General features: G+C 50.1%; 1 protein-coding gene across 3 annotated transcripts in view; it reads right to left on the reverse strand.

Annotated features, from left to right (window-relative positions):
* Nucleotides 1-19,049, reverse strand: part of RAB11FIP3 (RAB11 family interacting protein 3) — a 77,938-nt gene that overhangs the window by 48,905 nt on the left and 9,984 nt on the right. For 2 of the 3 annotated variants that reach the window (XM_027683536.1, XM_027683537.1), the window contains exon 2: nucleotides 7,448-7,541. In XM_027683536.1, coding sequence (XP_027539337.1) covers nucleotides 7,448-7,541 — 94 coding nt within the window. Of the gene's footprint in view, nucleotides 1-1,697; nucleotides 1,723-7,447; nucleotides 7,542-19,049 lie in introns of those variants that run through there. The other variant, XM_027683538.1, reaches the window with a different exon arrangement.

The following is a 19,049-nucleotide window of genomic DNA, read 5'->3' on the forward strand; positions in this document are numbered from 1 at the left end:
GTGAGCCAGAAGTGCCCCCCCATCAGCATCCAAGCACTTTCCCCAGCATATTATTATTAAATAAAGTCCATTAATGGCTGGATTCGATGACCTTAAAGGTCTTTTCCAATCCAAACAATTCTATGTCTGCATTATAGCAGAAACAGTGACTTAAAAGAGCTGGAGGGTGATGTGAGCTGTGGGTCTGCAGGTCTCATTGCTGAGGAGCAGCTCCTCACTCCCAGCAACTGCTCCCGCTTCCAAAGGGAACAAAAAGTTATCCTTGCTCATCTAAACCTCCCTGCTCCCACTGCCATGGGGAAGAGGTCTGTAGCCAGGATTTACCTTGCTGATCCTGGCAGCTGAAAGGCTGGACAGAAAGATTTGCACACACTGTGCAGCATTTTGGGGCTCCTGGGAGCAGAAGAGGGACTTTTCTTCTCCAAGGACACAGCGTGATGTGGGCTGGAAACAACCACTCCAGTGTCCGCTGCCCTGGGGCTGCCTCCTGTGTCCTCCCCTCACCTGGAACAGCCTCCAGTGGGTCTGGATTCACACCTGCTTAGTTCTCCTTCTGTTTGCACCTTTATCCCACCCCCCCCCTCATGCCCTGAGACCAGGCCCTCACAGGAGAGTCTCTGTGCCCCAGATATGCCTGGACCTCTCCTGTTAGGAGAGGGATGGAGAGAGACCCGAGGCCATTCTGACCACAGGACATCCCCAAAGCAGCTCATCTCCATCACACACTGGTGTCTACATTCCTAACTCCCCATGGCCTGCGAGATGGGAGAGAGACAGACTCAACAAAACCACAGAATCAGTGAGGTTGGAAAAGCCCTCCAAGCTCATCGAGTCCAACCTGTGCCCCATCCCCACCTTGTCCCCTAGCCCAGAGCACTGAGTGTCACATCCAGTCATTCCTTGGACACCTCCAGGGATGGGGACTCCACCACCTCCCTGGGCAGCCCCTGCCAAGGCCTGACCACCCTTTCCATGAAGAAATTCCTCCTGATGTCCAACCCCAACCTTCCCTGGCACAACTTGAGGCTGTTTCCTCTAGTCCTGTCCCTTGTTCCCTGGGAGCAGAGCCTTAACCCCCCCTGGATCCACCCTCCTGTCAGGGAGTTGGAGAGAACGAGAAGGTCTCCCCTGAGCCTCCTTTTCTCCAGGCTAAACAACCCTCACACATTTTCATGGACAGGCCCAGTGGTTTCCAACACAAGCCTTTAAGTGCCACTATTTCAAGGCAAAACCCCCAAATTCAGTACATCCAAGTAAGGTTTGGCTGCTCCTGCCCCTGGCAGAAGAGGGCACAGACAAGCACGTGGACCCCAAACTTGACAAGCACAGTCGTGGTTCTGTGAGCAGCTCTGCACCACAGGGATGAGCACAATTCTGATCTACAAAGAACAGCAGGGGATTATGTTTTTTTTTCAAGTATACATATAAATTTTAAAGCTACACTTAAATCTTCACCCGTTTTGGGAGCAGAATTAACACTCATCTTTATAAACTCCTTATCCCAACCTGCAGAATGTACAGCACATACATATGGATCTGCCAGAGCAGATCAAGATGCAAGGCAACAAAAAAAAATGCAGAAGACATAATCAGAGCAATTTGGATTTTATTCTTGCTCATGAATCAATCTTGATTTCCCATTCATGGCAGCCCCGTTCCCTGCACACCAGCTGAACACAAAGAGGCATCTGTCCTACCTTCAGCCATGAAACGAGCTGTGTCCCTGAGCAGGAATGGTTTAGCCAGGGTTAGGAACAGGCAGGAGCAGCAGGAAGGTCTTCACTGCAGCACTGCTGCATGAATACAGGGATCAGCAGATCTGATGGGAACGTAGGAAGTGCTCAAACCGGTGCCAGATACTCACCGAGTTTAGTCAAACGTGCACACGAGCTCTGCTTCCATCTGCTAAGCCTCGGGGAAGGCTTTTCTTTTAAAAAGCAAGTGCCTGGAATATTAAACTGGGCCTGGACACCCCCACCGAGAGACTGTGCTCAGGTGTCAGCATTAGCCTGTTGCAAATACAACCGTAATTCCAGCATCAGAGAGGAACAGAGACCACTGAGGATGCAGAAAACCAGCAGAAAACCAGCCCCAGAAATAATAATGGGATTGGGACTGGGTAAGGGAATGCAAGCTTTGGCTTTTGGAATTATCCCTGGGCAAGGGAAGCTTTCCTTCGGCGTAGCAAAAGCCATCTGCAATGCAGATTCTACAGAAGGGGGGAAGAAACCTCCACACAAAGCAAACAGTGGGTTACGTTACCAGATACCCAACACCTGGAAATGCTCCGTGGAGCCAGCACGGATCCATGTCCCCGGGGCAGGAGCCAGCCTGGCTCTCCCCAGATTAAACAGAGCCACCAAGTGCTGCCCAGGAGCTCAAACAGGCACCAAGTGGGTCATGGGCACTCTGTGGGCTCAGAGGTGGCACCTGAGCACTGTCAGTTCCAGAGCTGTCTCCGAGATGCCGGATCAGCAAGTGAGCAGCAGCCATGGGAGCAGGGAATGCCACTGCAGAGCACAGCCTGCACGTGGGATAACACAGGGATAACTCCCTGCAGCTGAGCTGATGTGCAGTTCCCTCTCTTGGCTCTAAACCTTTAAGATACAACACTGACATCCTTCACTCGGAGAGGGGCTGGATATGTGCTTTTCTTTCAGGAAATCCCCAAACTGACACTCGGCTACCCAGAGATTTTGGGACATGGAATGTCAGCTGCAGAAACCATGGATACTCCCACTGAGATCCTCCCAGGGATGCTCTCAGTGCTGCTGCCCCACAGAGGCTCATCCCAACTGGAGTTCACGTTGCTGCCAGTTCCAGTGAGGAACAACACAGAGCTCTGGCACAGGCTCCGGGCAGCAGGCACAGCCCCAACCCCTGAGCCCTTCATTTGCTGTCCAGCACCTGACTGCCCCAGCTTCCCAGCTCCATGCTTTTCCCTTCAGCTGCCCATCTGGAAGCCAATCAAATGCCTCTGGGGAGCTGAACACGCTCCTCCTGCTAAAAGCCCCATCTTCAACCCCCCCAGGGATCTCCCCTGAGCAGAGGTTCATTCCTTTGGCACAGTGGCTGATTCTTGATCCAGCTCCCCCAAAACTGGCACTGCCAGGGGACCCCCAAACTTTGCCCCCCCCTTGCTCCTGCCAGAGGTCTGTTGTCCCTGCAAACAGGAACTCTGTTATAGCTTCCAGATTTGAGTGTTGGCTCTGGAGCTGGATTTTCCATCTTCCCAAATCCAAAGAGCTTTTAGTTGAAGCATTTGAGAAAAAAAAAAAAAAAGAAAGATGTGACTATTTCCATCCTCAGGCCCTGCCCTGAGCTCACGGGCACGTCCAGTCCTCAGTGGATGCACTGTCTGCTCTCAGTGCACAGGGGCCCCTTTGTTCAGGGATCAGAAGCCAAGGCAAAGGCATGGGTGAGGCTGGGAGCTCCAGGAATGCACCTTCCCCCTCCTGGCACACTGGTCACTTAAACTGACTGACACCAGCAGCAATTCCCCATATATCCCCTGCTCCCAGAGCCCATTCCCAGTGGGTGTTTCTCTGGAAGACAGATGTAAAGATGTCACAGATGTTACAGATGTTTCAGCTCAGAGCATGTGTGTGAATGACACGACTTGTTCATCACTCTCCTGGAGTTGTAGTGAGAGCAAAGAGGAGGTGTTCAGGATGTCCTACTGAATGGTGAGAGGCAGCTGTTGAAAAAATAGGTGTCTGAAGCTTAAAAAGGTTTTAAATACCCTGACAAAGAAAGGAATCTGCTTGTGAGCACAGCCCTTGCTGTGTGTTTGCATCCAGCTGTGGCTGTTACCGCCCATCCCTCGTGTTTGCCACCCAATTCCCCTCTGTTCCTGCATCCAACACGTGATGACCAGAGCTGCTCTTTTCTCCAGGACATTGGCTTCAAATTATAGACACCCTCCCAGTCCCCCACCCCAGGTCAGCTCCTTACTCTGGGTCTGAGTTTTCCAAGTGGCTGGAATACAATCCTTCATACCTGTTTCTTACTGAGCTGGAGCTCCTAAACATGACAACTCCAGCAGTCACACTGGCTCCCTCCCTGTTTCTTTTCCCTGCAGACTTTGAGGATGTCCCGTTGGATCTCCCTGATTGTAGCCAGATGCACCAGGTCTTCCTCTGGCTGTGGATTCCCCAGACATCCAACATCTTATCTGCCCTTTTTAAGCACGTTCTAGAACAAACTCTCCTTCATTACTGCCTCCACTACATTATCAGTTTCTCAAGTTTTACAACGTAAAATTCCACTTTTCGGAGTTATTTATCAAGCTGCCGATGTTTGATCCACAGTTTCCCCCTCTGCTTTGCTGCTCACACACTGCACCACTGGCCAGCCATCCAGGCACCATTCCCACAGACTTTAAAAGCAGGCAAACCCCACATTTCATGGAGCAGGGGAGGACAAGGGGGTCCCAGTAGCCACACACCACCAACGAGCAGGAAGGGCTGGGACACAGCAGGTTGTGAGGAGCTGAACCTGTCCCTGTCCCAGCAGCATCTCTGTCCCCACGGTCCCTTCTCGAGGCTGGACCTAAAAACTGAGCCCAGGGGCCCCAGAGCCACGGGCTCACCACGTCCCACAGCAGGGAGACCCTCTGGAAGCACTCCAGTGGCCATCACACCAGCACACACACACTGCAGGCACAAATATGTATGTGAGGACCATGTTTTCCCATTCAGTCTTCACTTCGGGAAGGGAAGAAGGTAAGGCAGCCCCAACTGACTGAAAACTCTCTTTCAAGCCTCAAATCCAGCTTCTGCAGCAGGCAAGACACTTTGCTCTTCCCCCCTCATGGTCAGAATTATCTGGCCAGACAGGTTACAGCAGCAAAGAGATCAGAAATGGTTCATGGCAGTAGAGGGGTGACACTTTGAGGGGCTTTGTCTGAGTGGTGTTTACTCCACACTGAGGCAGAGGCAAGTGCCAGGAGTCCTGGATCAGCACCTCAGCCAGTGGGACATGCCTCAAACAGCTGGCACAGGGACAGGACTCAGTTTAGCATCCTCCCTGGATGTAAAGGCCAACTGAACATGAAAGCAGTTGTGAGAAATGCAGCTGACAAAGCAGATTTGGCTGGTTTTGTAAGTGCATCTTCACTTTGCCAGGCTGGAATGTGAGAGCTCGGGTCAAATAACAGCTACTCTGCCACAGGGAGTCTCCATGGGAGGGGGGAGAGGGAGAGGAGAGTGGAGCATCTTCAGAAACAAACCCTTACCTGCACTAAGACAGACACTGAGAGGTACAAACTGACATCAGCTCTCACTTCCATGACTGACCAAAGAATTCAGAACACCAAGAAATCCAGCAGAACTCTCCTTGGCTAAAAATAGAGCCAGCTAATTAACCAAACCTTGTTAAAAGGGACACCCAGCAGCAAGCACGACCTCTGCTTTCTTTACAAATTGATGATCAATATTGACTGTTCTCAACAGCAAATCCTTGAGATCCCTCCAACGTGAGCAACTGCTCAGCTGTGAACTCAGAGAACCTCCCTCCGTACCCTGCCCTGGGGTTCTTTTATAACTATTTAATGTGTGATGCTTGAGAGCTCAGCCTTTCCTAACCACTGTAATAAATACACATCAATCTCTTTCAAATTTAATAAATAGAGACCTTAAAAGCTTGCTCTGGATCTGCTTTTCCCATTCAATTAATATAACACAATACCAAAGCAATGAATTATTGAGGAGAAATACGAGCCTGAGCTTTCACAAACACACTCTACTCCAATGGCAATTTATTACAAATTAATACTGTGCTGCATTTCCTCTTGTGGGAGCTGGGAATTGGTCAGGCTACACCAGCCATGAAAACTTCAGAGCTGCCATAAAACACTACAGTGCTGAGCACAAACAATCATGGAATGGTTTGGGCTGGAAGGGACCTTAAAGCTCATCCTGTGCCATGGGCAGGGACACAGAAATTTCACAGAGGTATCATTTTAATTTCACAGAATATTCTGAGTCGGAAGGGACACACAAGGATCACTGAGTCCAACCCTTAAGTGAATGGCCCATACAGGGATCAAACCCACAGCCTTGGCATCATCAGCACAATGCTCTGACCAACTGAGCTCATCTCAGTTTTTAGAGATTAGGTTGCTCCAAGCCCTGTCCAACCTGGCCTTGGACACTTCCAGGGCTGGAGCAGCCACAGCTTCTCTGGGCAACCTGTGCCAGGGCCTCACCACCCTCACAGTAAATAACTAAATAAGTAATTAAGTTGGGGGCAGGATTGGTGAGGAGGAGGAGGGATGGACAACTGACAGAAAACAGAAGAAAACCCTGCTTTGAGGGGTTTCTACTGGAGAAACAGCACAGTTTTTATAGGAATGATGGTTCTTTCCCCCTCTTTGCAGCTCGATGTGCTGGGCTGACAGTGTGGGGCACGTTCACTGCTGTGTGAAAGCAAGGCTGGGGTTTCAGATAAGCATCTCTGAACAGAGCTGACTATTGTGCAAGGATGATAATTCACATTTGCACATTCAGAATTACAGCTGCTCAGCAGGAAGCTTCCCACATTTCTCACACCCTGCCCTCAACAACACGCCTGCCCCAGAATGACCCTCTGACACTCAGACAGGAATCCCAAACTGAAAAAACATCTGTTCTGCAGCAAAGGAGTTCAAATGCCAATCAGCCAGAAAGATACTTCACATTTCACCAAGCTATTGCTCTGGAAGCCCATGTGAGGATTGGGACTGGCCTGTTTGAAGATCATCTGCCACTCAGTGAGTTCAAAGCTCTTGTTTAATGTGCTTCTTGCTAGAAACAAGAAGTGCTGAGCACATTGATCGTCCAAATAGTTGGAGTGAAGATAAATTCATTAATAAATTAGTAAATTCATGGTAAATTCCACTCTGGCAGGTGTCCCTGCCCATGGCAGGGGGTGGAACGAGATGATCTTTCAACTCAAACCATTCCATGATCAGTGCCCAGCATTTGGAAGATGTTACACCCTACAGCAGACAGACAGACAGACAGACACATCCAGCAGTGTGTCAGCTCCTTGGTCAGAAGAGCAAACTCCCCAAAAGACATAGGAGAGCAGACACCAAAGCAGAAGAGGAGGTTTTTAAAAAGAGATTGGACGTGGCCCTTAGTGCCATGATATAGTAATTGGAGTTGGATCAGGGTTGGACTTGATGATCTTGGAGGTCTCTTCCAACCCTACCTATTCTATGATTCTAAGATTTTCCCTCTATGTTTTTTTTGGGGGAAGGGACTTTCCTGATAAACAGGAAAACATGAAACCCCCACCACAATTTCTGTACCACCTCTTTCAACTCTTATTAAATGCCCCCAACCTCTCCCCCTTCCCCTCTGCCAGCACAGAGCAGTGACTCTCAAAAAACCAAACCCAGATGGTTTTCACCAAAGAGTCAATTAACCCCTGGGGTGTTAATTTTGCACAGCAGCAAACTCACCTCCATTTTTGATGGCTCTGATCCCCCGATGGAAATCCTCGAAGCTGATGACTCCCAGTCCACTCGGATCCAGGTACTTCGTTAGGTCCTTCACCTGCAACCACAAAAGCAGTGTCACCTACAGAATCCTTGGAGGAAACGGCATCTTCCACTACAGAAACACCCTGTAACCAACTTTTTCCTCGTCACAAGAAAGATTTGAGTTAATGACAGTGAATTTCTTCAACTGACCCCAAAATGTGGCCGTTCTCCTTGAAGGGGAACATAAGCAACCAATACAAAGGGGTTAATTATTACTTGGTTGGTGTTGAAACTATTGCTTAGCCTTGAAACATCAGTTTGGGCAGTGCTTCTTGCAACATGTTTCTGGGATCCTGGATGCTACCAGGGATTTGTTTATTTTTATGGTTTTTAAAGAGGTTCTGTCTTAATTGGGAACTCAGTAATAGGCTGCCTGGCAGGAGGGCCCAATTAAGAGGATTCGGTGATAATGAACTGCTCCACGATACAAATTTAGGCCATTTTCCCAATTAGACAATGCCTGAGGGGGAAGGAACCACATCAGCTGGAGAGGATTGGGATGGGGGTGCTGGAGCAGGCACACATATGGAGCAAGGGGCACTTGTGAGACCTGGTGAGGATGGTTTGGGCTCTCCAAAGAGAACAGGCAAAGGTTTGAGGGTAAAACCACAGGTTTGAGGGTAAAACCTCACCGTCCAAAGTATTCCAAAAGTATTCCTTTTGGTGCCCTTCCTTTTGGGTCCTTTCTCCTAGGCTGCCATGAGCAAAAAACCCTTTACACCACTGATGCTTCTCAAGCTCAGACAACCAGACATCGATCCCTCACTTTAAGGGCTCTTGAGGCACCTTGAGCCACATTCAGCTGAGAAACAAGCCCAGGAGGAATCCAGGTGTAAGAGGTGAGAGAAGGAACTGCACCATGCCCTCGCCTTGCCACACACATCTACTCCTCCTCATCCACCTTCCTCCTCCTCTCCCTCCTCCTCCTCTGGAGCTGATGCACAGGAGGAAGCCTCCAGGAGGGCTGCAGGGCTGCATTTGTGCAGCTTTCATGAGCACAATCTTTTGTCTCACTCAGGTTTTGGTTTGTTCTTGGGGAAAGAGATGGTGAATCACCAAACCTCTCCTCCCACCTAAAAGGAGACTTAACCCTGAGACCAGCCATGGTGCTCAGCACTGCCCTACTCATCACACAGCAGCACAGGGGCGTTGGTTTGCTTTCTTTTTTGTTTTCTTAAACCAAGGTATGTGTTTCTACAGGGAAATCACATCCACACCATGCTCAGAGCTGTTCACCCACGTGTCCACACGGTTTTGAACGCACCCAGGGGAGGCAGGAGATGTCTCTGCTTTGGTCATCCCACCTCCCCACAGGAGCAGCGAGAATTCCACCACCATGGAAGGAACCACAGGGCAGAGACCATAAAACCATAGAATCATAAATATCCCAAGTTGAAAGGGACCCACAAGGATCACAAGTCCAACATTCCAACAATCCCACCCTGTCCCTCAGAGCATTGTCCAAGCCCTCCCTGAGCTCTGGCAGCCTTGGTGCTGTGCCCACTGCCCTGGGGAGCCTGGTCAGTGCCCACCACCCTCTGGGGGAAGAACCTTTCCCTGAGATCCAACCTGACCCTGCCCTGACACAGCTCCAGCCGTTCCCTGGGGCCTGTCCCTGGACTTGAGACTGTGCCTCTGTGGGGCTGCCCCGAGAGCAAATCCAAGCCCCTCATGGCACAGGCTTGTCCACCTGCCAGCTGACTCCACCTCGGGTTGGACATCAGGAGGAATTTCTTCCTGGAAAGGGTGGTCAGGCACTGGAAGGGGCTGCCCAGGGAGGTGGTGGAGTCCCCACCCCTGGAGGTGTCCAAGGAACAACAACTGGATATGGCACTCAGAGCTCTGGGCTGAGGGACAAGGTGGGCACAGGTTGGACTCAATCTCACAGATCTCTTCCAACCTCATCTTGTGATTCTGTGAATGGGAGAACACAACACAAGCATCTTCTCCAGTTTTCTGGAGCACTTTTTTGGCAGCCAGATCACAGACCTGCTGAACTCACGTGGCACACACATCACCTCGGGTTAGCCAGGTTTTTGTACGTTAAACAAAGGTATTTTAGACTAATAAAAACAGCTCACAGGAATGTGTCAGTGCCACTTTAATGCATCTGGCAGCTGCTTTGTGTTCAAAAGCTGTCGCTTAATTTGTTATCTGGGTACAGAGATAACAGAAATGCAAGTGACATTTAATCAGACTTGATAAGCCTGTGAGGGATTATCACAACATACTCTAAATTATGGTTTCTGTAGTTTTCAGTTTCTCAGGACCACAGAGGGCTCCACAGCCCCCTGCCAATCCCCCAGCAAGGCACCTCACCCACACTGGAGCTTGTGCAAGAGAGACAGGACAGCCAGGGAAGCACTTTGTTTAGGCAAAAGAGCCACCGACACACCTATGTATTTAAATTGGGCTATGGGAAGGGGAGAACGAGGGGAAATGGTCATGAAAACTTCCCAACCCGGACATTATGGATGCAAACAACAAAAGCCACACACTGACAAAGCTCAAGCCCATGGCAACACGTCTGTGCTGATCCAAACCTGCCTGTATTTGCTGTCCAGGCTTAAAATCATTATTAACAACCACTTGAGAGACCACCCCCAGACTAGTGTGAGTGGCTGCTGACACTCAGAAGAGTTCACAACACAGAAAACAAGCACATCTGCAGTACCTACCTGGTCCCCCCAGCCCCTGGACACTTTTTCTCACCCAGCACCCACAGTGACAGAGTTGGGGGTGTTGAGGGGACACCCCTGCCCTTCACTGCCCGTGAGCATCTGGACCTGTCCCACCACCTCTGGGGCTGAGAGCTCCAGGATCTGGCTCCCTGCTCTGTACAGGTGTGTCTGCTTTGAGCTCTTCTGCACCTATTTTCTGTTTTGTCACCAACTGCCTCCCAGTTCTACCACTGAAAGTCCTGGTGAGGTGCACATAGAAACCCCCTGGACCACACTCTGCTGCCTGAGGGGTCCTGCCTGCCCACTCTGCTCCTGCAAGGCAGTTGCTCCAGCTCCTTGGACATTTTAATCATGTTTCCTGCTCCCTTTCCAGTCCCCACCTCTCCTTTTTGAAGAGAAAGGTGAGAACTGCACACATTATTCAAGACATCAAGATGCTGCAGCCTTTCACTGCTTAAAAGCAGCTGATAAAAAAGAGAGAGAGGGACTTTGACCAAGGCCATGGAGGGACAGGCCAAGGGGGAATGGCTTCCCACTGACACAGGGCAGGGTTAGATGGGATATTGGGAAGAAATTCTTCCCTGTGAGGGTGGGGAGGCACTGGCACAGGTTGCCCAGAGAAGCTGTGGCTGCCCCATCCCTGGAAGTGTCCAAGGCCAGGTTGGACGGGGCTTGGAGCAACCTGGGCTATGGAAGGTGTCCCTGCCCATGGCAGGGGGTGAAGTGGATGAGCTTTAAGGTCCCTTCCAACACAAACCATTCTGGGATCTTCAACAGTGTCAAACCCAGGTCCTTGGCATTACTCTGAGACCCCTCCCCAGGCCACTGTCTTGTCCACAGCCAAGCTGTCACAGCACTGAGCCCCCACACCAGTGACAGCTCCAGCATCTCACTCCTGGGTTGGAACTGCCAGTTTTCTCCATTTCTTCATTTTGATGTCTTAATTTTTGATGACTTAGGTTAAAACCACTACCTTATCAGGACAGTTGGGAAGAACACCAGCATTAAGGCGCAAACTGCTTTAGATTAGCAAATCTGAGCAGCTCTGAAGTCACAGATTTGTTTTTAGCTGAAGCCTAATCTGCAAGCGCAGAGCAGCCAAACCCACACTCCTGTTAGCACAAAAACAAAAGTTAATTCTTTACCAAACTGCAACGTGAAGCTAAACCCAGGCACATATATGAGCCACAGTCACAGGGAGGTTCCTGCTGTTGGCCAGCAAAAAATACTCAAAATAAATAAAGGGTTTTCTGACTGTGTGTGTTTATGGCTGGTTACAAACCCTTCTTGAAGAGCGAGCAGCTAAAATACAGAGCATTAGAGAGTCAGAGGATGACGTGGTTTAAGTAGCCGACTTAAATCCTGGTGGAAACAGAGAGGTTTAAACTGCTTGAAGCCAGGCTGCCTTGAGCTGTGCACAGACACAGGCCTGCAGAGGCACAACTGGTGTGAGATGTGCCAAGGGGGCTCTGCTCACCCTGTGCCAGGGACGAGGCACAACCTGGACCACGGGTGTTCTCCTGGTGAAGGACACGGGGCAGAGTGGGGAGGAGGAGAGAGGTCACCTGGCACCTCAACAACACAACAGGAACTACTCATTGCAGCAACCACATCTGTATCAGAGAGCTCTGCACACTCCAGGGCATTTCCCTTGCCAAAACCCAACAATTTTGCTGCCAAAAACCCCCATCTCCAACAACCCCTCGGAGCGTGGACACCAGCACCACACCGGAGCCAAACTCGTCCTTGAACAGCACAAAACAGGTTCCTTGCAGTGAAATCAGCTCAGTAAATGACCTCGAGCCCCAACAAAGCCAGTGGTGACAACTCCAAATCCAAATTAACACACAAAGGTTTGGCAGCCACACAGTGGAAGTTTCCCAGGGAGGTGAGGGATTCCCCAGCTGTGAGTGGCCCTGTTCAGCAGGAGGGAGGAATAGGAAAAGGAAGCTCCAGACCCTTTTATATTTATCCTTATGGACGCTCCATGTCTCCACCACACACCAGATGGATTCAGAAGCACAAAAATATCCACTGTGCTTGTTTTAAGTGTGATCTCTGAAGGAAGTGAGGGCTGTGCTGGCCAGACAACACCCTCCCTGTAACCCCTGAGCCTGCCAGCAGTTTTCCTTCATATTCTGGCAAAGATCAGGGCTGAACCAGCTTCCAAAAAGACATTCTTTTCAGGGGTGAATGAGGGTAGGAGATTTGTAGTGGTCACAGCAGTCAGGCACCCCACAAGAAGAGCACACAGGTATCTCAGGGATGGTGCTTCCAGCCCAGTCACAACCACGTCCTGCCCTGGGAATAAGTCAGCTCCCAGTACTGCTTTAACCTACACAGACTATGGAAGCAAATCCAGAGAAGACAAAGAGGATGAATGAATACTGGCATATTCCTGATAAAGATCCCCAACTGCAAGCTGAGACCCCACCAAGAACTCCTGCACCTGCAGCCTCACACATCTGCCATGAGCAAAGACAGATGCCTCAGCCTTGAAATCACTCCCACCTCTCCTTGGAAAGGATTTGGCATGTAGTCTGTCTTTTGAGGAACAGGAAAGACACCAAGGTAACTCACGGGAAAGGGAGCAAGGGTGAAGGTCTGGTCTGGTTAACAAATGACTTCTAAAAGGACCAACCACATGGGTTGTGTATGAGATGAACCCAGAGAGCTGTCAGAGACCTAGAGAGCCCAGAGAGCTGTCACAGAGACACTGGGAGACCTGTCCAGGTGAGGAACAACCTGCTGGAGACTCACCCAGAGCCTGGCTGAGCTGGGGTTTGGCTGGGTGTGCTTTGGGCACTTAACCAACAGGGACAGATCAGCCCACCCAGGGAGAAGTCCAGAAACCAGTAAGCCCAGCCTAGATTCTGACTGGGTGAGACAGCATTTTTATTGCTGGCTGGGTCTTGATTTTAGCCAAATCATCAGAAGAATCACTAATCACCAGAGAAGACCTTCAACAAGGAACTTATTCCCATACTTTGACCTGATGGCAGCAGCCAGTGCTGGCTGGGGATTCTTGAGCAGCAAGAACCACATTCACATTTCACTTATAAGAATGTATTTCTACAGAAAAGGAAAGGTTTGGCCTAAAAAGTGAGCACTGAGGCTCTCCTTAAACCAGAGCTTTAAAGCAACTGCTCAATGCCAAGGCAGGGACCCCGCACTGGGCAGGCCTTCCAACAAGGTTGTGGTGGGCAGAGAAAACACGTTGTTTCCCAGGTACATCCTGGCCAGCTGCAGTTCCTGACCCCTCTGCCTGCACTTGGAAAGCTGGGCTGTGCACACGGGACCCCCTGACATGGATATGCAGGTGCCAGGCAGGGACTGTCCCCAAGCACAGCTCAACAGGAGCATTGCTCCTCCCTGGGGGGATGGAATGAGGGCACCTTCGATCCCTGACACCTACACACCCCCCTCCCACACACCCACACCAGCCCCTCACACTTCTTACCACCACTTCTTCCCAAACTGTTTATGAATAGGGAATTTTTCTCTCCTGAATGGATATTGCAGGAGATGAAGGTTTAAGGACCTTACCCTTGTTTCTTGCCCTCCGGAAGAAGAAGATGATGAAGGGAGGGAGGAAAGTGGAAGGAAGGTTGGGAAGGCAGGAAGGAAAGAAGGAAGGAAGGTGGAGGGAAGGAAGAAAGGAAGGCTCCACACTACATTAAACATACCCACAAAACAGCCTTTATTTTCTTTTTGGCCTTAAAAAAGGCTGCTTAAACCAGCTCTCCTCATCCCAAGTCTCTGGACTGCAAGAGTTGGGTTGACAAGGAGCTGTCAGCAGGCATCAGGTTTGCCTCTCATCTTCCAGTACCAAGGGTCTCCAGATGGGGAGACAACACAGGGGACAGCAAGAGCAAAGCCCTGCCAGGTGCTAACACACCTTCTCCACTAATTTACAACTTGAGGAGTGTCAAGCAAAGCAGAGGACCAAAAACATCCTGAAATCCAGTGGCTCTTGGAGCTTTAAGTGCAGGAAACTCACTGAGAACCAGGTACAGACCAATTCTGGGTCTCCTTGGCTGAGACAGGACATGAAAATCCATGTACCTCTCATGCAAGTCTGACTACCCTCTCCTGTCTGCAAGAAGCCCAAATGCACTCTGAACATCTTTTGTCTTTGGGGAGAAAACAGCACTGGAAGTCACACAATCTCTGAACTCAAATGGTGAGAAAGCCAAGCACCAAACTGGTGTAACTGTGCAGGGCTAAGAGCTGGACTTGATGATCCTCGTGGGTCCCTTCCAACTCAGCATGTTCTGTGGCTCTGTGAATTTATCTGAGAACAGGATAAAACCCACTCATGGTTATGCACAGGTGGCTGCAGCACCTCTGCCCTCTGTGTTCAACAGAAGGGGATGAGCCAACGAGGGTCATTTGTATCTAAAAAAGTCTCTCAAGGCTAAACCCACCCTTTCAAGGAAAGATTTATAATACTTTTAAACGCTGATGACAAAAGTCAAGACTGGTATTTTTTCACCTTTGGGTGCAAACATGCTGGGACTGCTGAACCTCCTGCAGCCAAACACCAGAGCCGCTGTGGAACGCGCCAAAGACGTGGCTGTCCCCACACACACGGTCCCTAAATCCATGGGTTGCAGTGGGATCAGCTTAAATGGACTCATCCCTGCTAATGCAGCATTTGTCCAGGGAGGGAGCACGTCTCTCCCCCCCCGTGCCAGGTGCTGAGAGAGCATTAACACGCCAGCAGCACGAGCAAACTTCATGTTGCCTCATGCGACGCATTTCCCACGCTGCTGCCGTGATGGGAACGACAGCTGCACCATTCCCAAAGCCAGGAACACCCTTCCCAGCACTCCACTTCTGTGGCTTCATCATCATAAACAGCCAGGCCGAGGGGAAGGCTGATAACTCGGGATTACACTGGCTCCAGCCGCGTTTAGAGGAACAGCTCCGTATTTTGTTGAGGGAGCTGGCACTACAGAAAGCACTCAGAACCTCAAAGCAGGTTTCTATTCTGCTGCAATTACACCTAATTAAGCAACCTTTAAAACACCCCAAGGGGCAGATCTCATTACAGGCAGCAGCCATGTTCAATTGTGAGTAAGCAGTGAAAGAGCTACATTATTTACTTCACAAGTGGCAGCACTGACCCAGAGCTGCTGCCAGAGCTTTGCTTTCCCAGCCTTTTCCAAAGCTCCAGGAGATCAGCAGATGGATCGTGCCTGGTCAACTCTTTATTTAAAGGTCCTCCATAAGCAACACCCAGTGAAGATTCTTTCTGCAACATCCCTCCCTAATCTTGCACAGACATCAGCTCGTCTGTCCTTCCCATCCCTTCATCCCGAGGCTCCAACACTGCAGGGCCTCTGCCCTCAGGCTGGTACTTGAAGCCAAGGATTGAGATGTCTTGCTGAGGAGACAAAGAAAGACTCAGCCTGGTTTGTTCTCATCTCTTCCTGCTACAAAATAAGTAATCAAACCTACTACTCAAGGTAAAGAAGGAATAAGCCTCCTGTATTTAGGAGGAATAAGGAGGAATACTTCCTGTAGAAATAAGCCTAGAAGTATTTAAACAACAGGAATGGGAGAGGGATCACCCACCAACCAAGGGGGAGAAGCCCCAGAAGTTCAATTGTTTGCTTGGAACAAGCTCTCTCCTTCCTTTCCTTCCTAGGAAGACCACATCCCCACCATTTAACCCATCCTTGTCTAACAAATCCTCCTTCTCCTATCAACCCAAGACAAAAGCTGCTCAGCACACTTTTTGATTTTTGCTTCTCCCCCAGTTTTGCCCCCCACCAAACTACTATTTTTCCCTTTTGGAAGGGGAAGGAGGACATCTCCAAGTCAACCATGAGCCAAGAACAAGCCCAAAGCTGATCCCGAGATCTCCTCCATTCCCATCCCAATGCCACTGTCTCAGTGCCACGGGCACTGGGAGCACCCAAAGAAAAGACTTTGCTTCAAACACTCAAAACTCTACAGGCAGCAGAAAAAGAAGTCAGAATATATTTTAAAGAGCTGGCAGCCAAAAAAGCCTTAGGACCCACATCCTTCCTGCCACCTCCACGTGGAACCAGGACAAATCAGTGCATCCAGCCAGGCCCTCGGTGCAGAGCATGGAGCTGAACTGCAGATCTTCACCACCCAAGATCACTCACATCCAGCACTCTTTGGGGTATTCTACCTGCTGGCAAAAATTCCTCTGGTCTGTACAGGACCTTTTTGGACCAACCCCACCAGCCCCAAGGCTTCTCTGGAGGCAGGAACAGAGAAGGCAGGAACACTCACCGCTTCAGGAGCCTCAATTTGTTGTATTTAAGTGTGTTCTCAAATGTCAAGAATGACATTTCCAAATTATCCCTCAATTGTTGTCGCTGAAGCATAAAAACACATTTAAACAAACAACTTCAAGGATGGTTTGGAAACATTAACAGGAATATAAGTTATGCTGAAATGGTTTTAATTCAACTTTAAGTGTTTGTCTCAAGTGTTCCAGATTTCCTGTTGCTCCCTAAGTGTCCCAAGGCTTCAGCAGCAACGCTCTACTACAAACATTTGTTTGTTTAATGAAACTTGAAGAGTGTCCTTCCTCCACCTTCCAAACCATTGAAGCCTTTGCTTCTAGCTTTTGTTCCTCTGATGACACGGGAAACCTGTTCTCACACCTCCCAACACAGCTCAGGGTGACATACTTTAATCCACAGGAGGCTGGATTAAAGCCAAGAGAGAAAAGGTTTGATGCCAGGTTACTCCTCACATAAAACACACCCTCGGTGTAGGCTGGACCACCCTGAGAGAAGAGCCAAGAGCCACCAGTGCAGCCACCCCCAGGCCCGGCGCCTACGCAGGGTTTAGAGCTGATCTGAACGGACAAAAAGCAAGACAATAAAGCATGCCAGGAGGTCACATACCAAGGATTAGGCATTTTAAGATGCTGAACATTTTTCCTGGCCTAACTGCAGGCCCTGCAACAAACCCAGGTGCTCCTGTGATGGGTTGGTCTGGGTACAGAACTGACTGTCTGGGCTTACAAAGCAGGAACTGCAGCGTTGGCTTCCACGGCCTCCCCTCCAGGTCAGAAAGCAGCACAAAACCCCCATGGCACATCCCAGAATAAATCCTCTCACTAGCCTGGGACACTCACCCTCTCCAAAAGACAATGCACAGGTTGTAAATCATAAAACAAGATTATAATCACAGAATGGTTTGAGTTGGAATGGACCTTAAAGACCATCTCGTTCCAGCCCCTGCCATGGGCAGGGACACCTTCCAGTAGATTAAGTTGCTCCAAATCCCCGTCCAACCTGGCCTTGGACACTTCCAGGGATCCAGGGGCAGTCACAGCTTCTCTGGGCAACCTGTGCCAGGGCCTCCCCACCCTCACAGGGAGGAATTTCTTCCCAATATCCCATCTAACCCTGCCCTCTGGCAGTGGGAAGCCATTCCCCCTTGTCCAAAGTCCCTCTCCAGCTCTCCTGGAGCCCCTTTAGGCCCAGGAAGGGGCTCTCAGGTCTCCCTGGAGCCTTCTCTTCTCCAGGTGAGCACCCCCAGCTCTCCCAGCCTGGCTCCAGAGCAGAGGGGCTCCAGCCCTGGGAGCATCTCCATGGCCTCCTCTGGACCTGTTCTAACATGTCCACACCCTTCTGATGTTGAGAGCAGAGAGCTGCATCTCTCAACTTGCCAATGCTGGGAATTTGGTGGGCACAAGGGGTCTCTTGGGCTGCAGAGGTGAAACCCAGAGGAGGGGAATACAGGAACAGCTAAATATAAGAGAGCCAAGGGCAAGAGAACTCACTCAGTTCCCTGAGCCAGGCTTAGCCTGCCACACAGTCAAAACTAAGTTTATTGTAATACAAACAAGCCTGAATGAATGATATACCAGCAAAGCATAAAGACTTATTTCTTTTTCAGAGCTGCTTCAAATTATTTCCCTCCTTTTGGAACCCCTTCACCCTGCTTCAGAAAGGGCTGTTTGTGTGAAGCACACAGAGGAGACGTGCCAGAGGGGGGAAAAAGAGCCTGAACAGTTCAAAAGCTCAGAGGTAGATTCTTGAAGGAAGGGAGGAGAGGCTGAGATGCCACACATAGTTTGGGAAGCTCAGGACTTCAGGGATTGTAAGCACTGGGCATACAAGCAACTGGATGCTCCACACAGCCTGAAGAGGTGCAGCACAGAGTCCAAGAGCAAATTCCCTGTTGCACATCAAGGCCTCCAGCACCCTTCTGTTCCACACCAAGGCCTCCAGCACCCCCCTGGACCATTCAGGGAAGGCCTCACAAACCTTGCATCTGCTCTTTGCCTCCTCCCGCCGTGCTCCTGCCAGCACAGTAGTCCCACAGTTCTGAGGAGCCAGGAGAGGATTAGCAAGTTGCTGCATCCACTTAGCAAGCATAGGAAAAAAACTTCCACAAGGATCTCCAGATTTTATTTTTCCCCCAGCTGTAATGTCCTCACACACACACACACAGTGAGCAGGGCAAGGAACAGCCACTCCCCCGGAAAAAATAAGGAATGTGGCCACACCAAAGGGAGGGAACAGATACCTTTTCATCCCTCCACAGCCAAAGATGGTGGTGAAAACCACAATGTCCTGATCCATTTCAAAGCCAAGGTGGGACTATGTTATTTTTCCATGAGGAGAGTTTTGCTTTCAATACAGATATACCTTCTCCAAGCAGAAGGGCCCCTTGAGCAGCCCCTCTTTTCCATGATGTATTTGTTTGGGAATGTGGAACCATGGAGCAGCTGGGGCAGCATGGAGACCCCAGTCCAGCTCTGTGCCCTGCGCCCACTGCAGTGAGGCCTCACCACTTGCTTCCTGCCCCGACAGCTTCTTTTCTCTAAAAACTGTTGGTTT

Source organism: Neopelma chrysocephalum, unplaced genomic scaffold, assembly GCF_003984885.1.
Source record: "Neopelma chrysocephalum unplaced genomic scaffold, ASM398488v2 Primary Assembly neopelma1_65, whole genome shotgun sequence".
NCBI lineage: Eukaryota > Metazoa > Chordata > Aves > Passeriformes > Pipridae > Neopelma > Neopelma chrysocephalum.